The sequence below is a fragment of the Geotrypetes seraphini genome, chromosome 9 (assembly GCF_902459505.1).
Source record: "Geotrypetes seraphini chromosome 9, aGeoSer1.1, whole genome shotgun sequence".
In the NCBI taxonomy this organism is placed as follows: Eukaryota; Metazoa; Chordata; class Amphibia; order Gymnophiona; family Dermophiidae; genus Geotrypetes; species Geotrypetes seraphini.
Genome location: NC_047092.1, coordinates 40,474,881 through 40,483,655, shown reverse-complemented (window position 1 = coordinate 40,483,655; position 8,775 = coordinate 40,474,881). Strand labels below are relative to the sequence as shown.

The 8,775-nt window shown below is 43.1% G+C and overlaps 1 protein-coding gene across 1 annotated transcript in view; it reads right to left on the bottom strand.

The window, feature by feature from the left end:
- Positions 1–668: 668 nt before the first annotated feature.
- TAFA5 (TAFA chemokine like family member 5) overlaps positions 669–8,775 on the bottom strand; it is a 1,062,361-nt gene continuing 1,054,254 nt past the window's right edge. Inside the window, exon 6 of the mRNA XM_033958956.1 lies at positions 669–1,014. Coding sequence (XP_033814847.1) covers positions 994–1,014 — 21 coding nt within the window. The 3' untranslated portion in view covers positions 669–993. The remainder of the gene's footprint in view (positions 1,015–8,775) is intronic.

Below are 8,775 nucleotides of genomic sequence, written 5' to 3'. Positions count from 1 at the left end.
TTTCTCATTTAATCTTCAGATGAGCTGTCTGTCTCCCAGCTGCTGTGCTTCATTAGAATTCTGAAACTAATTTCACTTATCAACACATGATTACTGGTTTGAGGAAGAGATTTTGGTACACCTGAAGAAACAAAAAAATCTCACTTTTAAATACAGGTTTGGTCAATTAAAAAAAAATGGCAGATTTCAAAATAAAACGTATTCTCTCTCAAAAAAAAATCTAAATTGTCAATGGTAGATGTTAGCCCAGACTTTTGCTGAAATTCCAAGGTCTATAGTATGCTTAAAAGGAAAATTATTATAAATCTGTTAAAATCAAGTGTAATGGCTTTGTTCTCTTGGGACTCCTTTGGGCCAAAGACTGATATGAATAGCAACCTTCTATTACAGTGTGGGTTTTGGGGGGGTAAGATAAGGGTTTTTTTCTTATGATAATTTGTATGTCCTTATTTATTTAAAACATTTTTAATCCACCTTTATCCAAGTGGGCTCACAATATTACATACATATTTCAGGATTTGCACAACATAAAGATACCATACATCAGTAAAAATCATAAGATTATACCATCTCAACATATATGTTCTTAAAGAATTTATCTTAAACCTCAAAAGAATGCTTCTCATTCAGTAAGAGTTAAATCTATATGATTGCAGCCAGGGTATGCTAGTAGGATTCTGGAGGAGTCAGATCCCAATATTGTAGAACCTCCCTTTCCTCATTGCCATCTGTGTTTTGCAGCATAGGACCTTCTAGGTCAGAGATTCTGTGGCTGAGGGCTAGGTTCTGGATCATGCAGCAGTCTGTGAAAATTATGCTTGCTTTGCCTGGAGTGCAGAGCAGTTCTCCACTCAACCTGTCCAGACTCCTCAGGCAAGATTTTAAAAAGCCAAATGTTTTCACTATGACAGCCCTGGTCTACATGTATGCCTTCTCATAGTTCTCTTCATCTTCCTCCCTTGGGGTGGGCTAGGGCAGTTATCATCCAGGTCTTTAGAGGATAGCTTCTGTCATCTGCAGGAGAAAGAGAAGAAAGGATATGAGCAATTGTGTTCTTGATGTTGACATATCACTGCATAAGTAGTCCCAGAGGCTTGGCTGGTGGGTATACATAGTAATCTACAAAACAAGGCAAATCAACCTACGGTAAGTATACAACAAAAGGAAAGTGAGAGAGAAACTGTACACATCAGGCTGGGATATACACTTCTCCCTCCGTATTCGCTGTGATAGAGGATTAACAAAACCGCAAATACAGAAAAAACGTGAATACCTTTTTCATATGTTCAAATCTATTTTATTAAGCAACAGTAAATACAACAGCAATAACAACCATGATATACATTTTCATCAAACACCCGCGGAGGACTGGACTCTTATGTCCTCCCCGGACCCACCATACCCCCACCCCCCGATAAAGAAACCCCTACCCCCACCCACCCCTCCCCAACCCCCCACAGATACAGAAAAACTCGGAAGCAGGTAACAGCATAGACAACTAGAAGCTCAGTTTCAGAGGTGGAGTCTATTCAAGACCCGGCTACGACTCTCAGGAGTCAAAATGTTCAAATATGGAGTCCAAGTGTGTACAAAGTCTTTGCTCCGGCGCCGAGAAGAACGAGCCAAACGGGCCTCCCAACCCATAAGTTCATGGAGGCGATTCCTCCAGTACCAGAATGAAGGTGGTTCAGAAGACAGCCAGCAACACAAGATACATTTCTTCCCCAAAATAAAACATTTACTAAGAAATAACTTTTCATAAGAATTGTACATATACAAGAATGAAAAATGGGCAAACAGCATAGACTGCACTGATACTGGCACAGGGGTCCACAACAAGCCCTTATTCACTGGTTTCTATTAAAAACCATCGTGAATATAGTGAAACCGCGAATAACATGGTGGGAGACCTGGCCTGTTCCTGAAGGAGAAGCAAAGCACGGTGCAGAAAGTGCTGGGAATCAGCGATTTCTCTATGCAAGCTGATGTAATTTGGGGGGAGGAGCCAGCAAGCTAAAAACTGTGAATAATCGAAACCGCAATTGCTGAAACCGCCAATACGGAGGGAGAAGTGTGATGAAGTTTTTATTGGATACAGTCTACTATTATCATTTAAAACATATAAAATAACCAAAATATCTTGTTGCTCTTTCCAGATTCGACATGGTCCGTGTTTCGGTTTCAAAGAAGCTTGCCTCAGGGGTATAAATGGTCATGCAGTAGATGGCGCAAAAGCACTTAAACATCTATCCCCCCCCTCCCTCTTTTACAAAGGTGCGCTAAGCATTTTAGCGTGCACTAAATATTAGTGCATGCTAAACCCGCGCTAAATGCTAATGCGTGCGTGTTATCCTATGGACGCATTAGCGGTTAGGGTACGCGTTTGATTTAGCACATGCTAAATCTGCGCTAAAATGCTTAGCGCGCCTTTGTAAAAGAGGGCCTATGTCTCGATGCTTAAGTGACTGGCAAGAAAGCTCACAATGAGGGAACTGTATCTGTAAATAAAATATCACTCGAATGCTGCGTGGCTCCGATTTCTGAAACTGCACAACTGGGGTATACATAGTAAGAATAATTTGTATTAGAAGAAATGAAATGGTTAGTAATTATGAGGATGAGGGGTTGGTGTTGCGTGCTCAACTAAAAGGCATCCACAGTTATCTGGCTACTTCTAAACTATTCATTTAGGCCCAACTATGACAGAAAGCAACAAGTGCGCACATGTGTTATAATATTTGAAGCTATGCAGACCACCTGCATGATAAGGGGGATGGAAGAACTTTAATTTCCTTAATAATCGTGGACAACAATAATTAGCCATTTTGCAAATTTATTAAACAAGGTCATGAGTTGGAGATCCCCACTGGAGATAATCCCTTCCTGAGGAAGCATATTTTTTGCGAAACTCGAGTCGGAGGGAGGACTTGTGTTTCACGGCTTCCAGAAATCTTTTATATCATGCACGAGCACTTTACAACTCCGAGTTGCCTATCTGGTGACCATCGGCAGTGAATCGACCACCAAATAAGATAAGTTAATTTTATAATACAATGTATGTGTAAAATATGATTGGTGGTACAGACAGAAATAGTGCCATGATGGTCTGATGGCAACCGGTGTTGTGTATGTCAGTTCACTCAAAACACTAAAGGTTGTGGGTCTGAGCACTATTTATTTAAAATTATTTAATTAATTTATATTGTGATTTACATATTCAGAACAATAATTAGCCAACAGATATGTTACTGTTGGGTAAACCGGGCTGCAGCTTTGTTTATTGAGAAAACACCATTGGATAAGCAATACCTTCTGAGCTACAAACATAGTGAAACTTGAAAATAAACAAATTATAATCCCTTGGCCTCGCTATGTCAGCTGGGGCCTGGGGGTAGGCTTGGACTTCCATGTCCTCTTTCCAGGCCACCTGACCCAAAGTGTATCTGCTCACTTGATGAGCTAAATACCATGTAGCTCCAGATTACTGCAGCTGACATCCTCGAGCCCCAGCACCTCCCTCAACACTAAGCTCCAACACCAAGGTGTGAGTAGGAGGAAAAGTCGCCTCTGAGGAAAAGGGAACGACCCTGTGCCTTGGAGGTAGGGACCTTTATAACCCTAACCACAATTCCCTGCTCCTCTCTCACTGCCCAATCATTTTAAGCCAACTGGCGGGAAGCTGAATTTCCAACGGTATTTCCTTCCCCCTTTTCTCATCTTACGCTGACTCTCTGCGCCCCAACCTAGCCTCCTCCTCCTAAAAGACCTTTCTAGAAAGATCTCAATGGGTGACCAGCTCAGGCCATCCAGCTCATTAACCAGGTTTCAAGGTGCCGCAACTAAAAAAATAGCGCCAGAATTGCGCCTCTGTAAGCACTTTAGGCCACTTAACACCTCTTTGGGCATGGCTAATGGCAGATGTTTAGTTTGGTTTAATTGGTTTAGTTTTAACCACGAGTTAATTTTTGTTTAATTGGTCATTCTTCCAACAACATGGTATTGCCATGAGAGCCTCTTTGACTCCATCATTAGTTACCTTGAATATGACTGAGTTGGAGGTGCAATATTTATATGTCTTCCCATGGTATAAAAATATAGCTATAAGGAAGAGATTTTTGGATGACTTTTTTGTATATGGACAGCATCAGAGGAGAGTTTCAATCAATTTTCAGTTTGGTTGAATGGATTAAGTTTCAAGTTTATTAACTTTTAATATACCGATCATCAACTAGTATCTAGCCGGTTTACAATAAAATGCTAAAAATAGGGATAAAAGATTATATTTATAAAAGGAGTTAAAGAAAGTGTACATTAAGGACATGAACTGGACGAACTTGAGAGTGATGGTAAAAGGGAAGGGAGGGGTAAAGTTACATAATTAGGAGAGGAAGAGAGAAAAAAAAAGAAAGAAATGAAAATTGAAAGAAAGATGGAGGGAAAGGATAAAACATTTAGGGTGGGATCGCTTCATAGAAACGGTTGGTTGAGTAGAAAGGAAATGCTTTAAGAGCAGATGAAAGCATCTCGAAATAAGAAAGTCTTTAGGCTAATCTTGAATCTATCAAATTGTTTTTCATGGTGGAGTTGATGTGGTAGAGCATTCCCCTCCAGTGATTCAAGACAAAGTTAGATAAGTTCCTGCTGAACCAGAACATATGCAGGTAGGGCTAGTCTCAGTTAGGGCGCTGGTCTTTGACCTGAGGGCTGCCACATGAGCGGACTGCTGGGCACGATGGACTCCGGGTGTGACCCACAGCGGCAATTCTTATGTTGTTATGTTAAGAAACAGAGTATTAATTTTTGGGATGTATAGATTGTAAAACAAGATTGAATTTTGGTTACGACTCTTTTTTTGGAAACCAACAGATAGGAATAGTCTATTGCGATATCATAGTTTTCATCCTCATCGATTCATAAAGAGCTTGCCTATAGGTCAATTCCTGTGCTTGAGAAGAATATGTTCTTCGCTGGATGAGTTTCGCCGCCAAGCAAAAGTAAAGAAAGCCTGATTCTATCAAAGAGGATATTCCAAAAATGTTGTAGAACAGGCATATTTAAGAGCAAAATATGAAAATAGGGATTTTATTATTACAGTACAAACAAAATAAAGATCAATGTGTGGCGCAGTGGTTGGATCTACAGCCTCAGCACCCTGGGATTGTGGGTTCAAATCTCACGCTGCTCCTTGTGACCCTGGGCAAGTCACTCAGTCCTCCATAGCCCCAGGTATGTTAGATAGATTGTGAGCCCACCGGGACAGATAAGGAAAATGCTTGAGTACCTGATTGTAAAAACCGCTTAGATAACCTTGATAGGTGGTATATAAAATCCTAAGAAACTTGAAACTTAAGAAACTCAATGTAATATAATGTTTGTTCAAAAATACTCAGCCCAAATCAATCAAATAGTTTTAAAACATTGGCATGTGGCAAAGTTGACCTGTTTGGAGCTTCTAGAGCAGGGGTGTCAAAGTCCCTCCTGGAGGGCCGCAATCCAGTCAGGTTTTCAGGATTTCCCCAATGAATATGCATGAGATCTATTAGCATACAATGAAAGCAATGCATGCAAATAGATCGCATGCATATTCATTGGGGAAATCATGAAAACCCGACTGCATTGCGGCCTTCCAGGAGGGACTTTGACACCCCTGTTTTAGAGGGATAGGGATTAGGATTTTGTATACTGCCTTTTTGTAGTTTTACAACCACACTCAAAGCGGTTTACATACATGTACTTCAAGCATTTTCCCTTTCTGGCCTGGTGGGCTCACAATCTATCTAATGTACATGGGGCAGTGGAGGATTGAGGCCCAAATTCTGTAACCGGCGTATAATGTTAGGCACCTATTTTGGAGGCGCCCAACTAGATAGACGCCTATCTAAATTGAACAAGTCCAATTAAGCTTTTTAATCAGCAATAATTGAAATTTAGGCGTCCAGCAAGAAACAGCGATTCTGCAATAAGGCACCTCTAAAAATTTAAACTGCCTTCCAAAAAAATAGGCGCTATGCACATTAGGTGTGGGTGTGGCTACATTTTAGGCACCTTATTGCAGAATCACTGCTCTTAAGCGCTCACATAGGCACCAAACTTTTAGTTGTGCCTAAAGCTGGCCTATTTATTAGGCGCCTCCAAAATAGGTACCGCTCAGCGCAATTCACTAAACAGCACCCAACTGTACTTGAATCATGCTGAATGGTGCTTGCCTTTTGGGTGCTTCTTATAGAATTTGCCCCTAAGTGACTTGCCCAGGGTCACAAGAAGCAGTGTGGGGTTTGAACCCAAGCCTCAGGGTGCTGAGTTTGTAGCTCTAAACACTGCGCCACACTCTCCTCCCAGAAAAACCCATGATCTCCTAACGTTGCACTAAGAATATTGAAGAACTAGTGAATGCAGTACTACAAACTTTGAAAAGGCATGATATAAAAGGACGCCACACTACATGTGGGAGATGTTAGTGGTGTCCTTAATTCTTTTGTAGGAGAGAGTTGACAATAATGCCAGAAGTGGCGTTAAGTGGCCTAAAGTGCCTAAGGAGGCCCGAGTCACCTCAAAGGTAGGCGCCAGAAATGTAGACCTGGAAAACCCTGGCCTACATTTCCAGCGCCTACCTTTGCCATAGCCGCAATTCTGCAACCGGCGCCGGCAAATGATTTGCACACAATCAGCGGCCACTTTTAAGGCAGCAGCAGACAACGGCACCAGTTAGAGAATCCAGCCCTTAGTGTATAACTCCATTTGAAAACTGACCCAAAGGATTTTTAGTCTAGACTCCTTTAGAACATAAGAACATAAGAATTGCCACTGCTGAGTCAGACCAGTGGTCCATCATGCCCAGCAGTCCGCTCACGCGGCAGCCCTCTGGTCTAAGACCAGCACCCTAACTGAGACTAGCCCTACCAGCGCACGTTCTTGTTCAGCAGAAACTTGTCTAACTTCGTCTTGAATCCCTGGATGGTGTTTTCCCCTATGACAGACTCCGGAAGAGCGTTCCAGCTTTCTACCACTCTCTGGGTGAAGAAGAACTTCCTTATGTTTGTACGGAATCTATCCCCTTTCAACTTTAGAGAGTGCCCTCTTGTTCTCCCTACCTTGGAGAGGGTGAACAACCTATCCTTATCTACTAAGTCTATCCCCTTCAGTACCTTGAATGTTTCGATCATGTCCCCTCTCAATCTCCTCTGTTCGAGAGAGAAGAGGCCCAGTTTCTCTAATCTTTCGCTGTATGGCAGCTCCTCCAGCCCCTTAACCATCTTAGTCGCTCTTCTCTGGACCCTTTCGAGTAGTACCATGTCCTTCTTCAGGTACGGCGATCAGTGCTGGACGCAGTACTCCAGGTGAGGGCGTACCATGGCCTGGTACAGCGGCATGATAACCTTCTCTGATCTGTTCATGATCCCCTTCTTTATCATTCCTAGCATTCTGTTTGCCCTTTTTGTTGCCGCCGCACATTGTGTGGACGGCTTCATCGACTTGTCGATCAGAACTCCCTAGTCCCTTTCCTGGGAGGTCTCTCCAAGTACCGCCCCAGACATCCTGTATTCGTGCATGAGATTTTTGTTACTGACATGCATCACTTTACACTTATCCACGTTGAACCTCATCTGCCATGTCGATGCCCATTCCTCGAGCTTGATTATGTCACGTTGCAGATCTTCGCAATCCCCCTGCGTCTTTACTACTCTGAATAACTTTGTATCATCCGCAAATTTAATCACCTCGCTCGTCGTACCTATGTCCAGATCATTTATAAAGATGTTAAAGAGCACGGGTCCAAGCATCGAGCCCTGCGGCACCCCACTGGTGACGCTCTTCCAGTCCGAGTATTGTCCATTTACCCCCACTCTCTGTTTCCTATGCTCCAGCCAGTTTTTAATCCACGTGAGTCTTTCACCCTCAATTCCATGGCTTGCAATTTTTCGAAGTAGTCGTTCATGCGGAACCTTGTCAAACGCCTTCTGAAAATCCAGATATACAATGTCAACTGGATCACCCTTGTCTATCTGTCTGTTTACTCCTTCAAAGAAGTGCAGCAAATTCGTCAAACACGATCTGCCTTTGCTAAAACCGTGCTGACTGGTCCTCATCAGCCCGTTTCCGTCAAGGTGATCAATGATGCTGTCCTTTATCAGTGACTCTACCATCTTTCTCGGTACAGAGGTCAGACAAACGTATACTGAATTAATTAATTTAGCTCACAATCTCTCTTCTCAAGTTTTAAGCCCTAAAATTTCTCAACAAGTCAATATTCATAGGGCTAGATTCACTAAGGGCACAGATCGGATCCAATCCGAGGGGGATCCAAGCCGATCCGTGTCCGGGGGGCTGATTAATGAATCGCCCTCATGCAAATGAGGATGATCGGAATCATACCCCCAACAGACTGAATCGGATCGCTGAACAGCGATCCTTGAGCATGAGCAGACCATCTGTAGATGGTCTGCACATGCGCTGGCCCTCTGTGCTCGGTAGAGCAGGAAATTTCTTTTTTTTTCTTCCCAAGCCTGTGGTTTTAACCCGCTTTAAGCCCGCGGGTTAAAATCATGGGTTTGCACTGCGGGGAAGGGTGGGAGAGTCGGGGCTGCAGGAGTTCAGGGCAGGCAGGAGTTTGGGGCTGAGAACAGAAAAACAGGGCAGAGAGCAGGGCGGCAGAAGGCAGGGCAGTCGGAAAGGACCCGAGCGACTGGTCCTCAGCAGTCGCTTGTTTGTGATCGGCCAGCCCAGTCGGTGTTGCAGGTTTTTTGTGAATGCCGTTCACCCTCATTTGCATGCGCG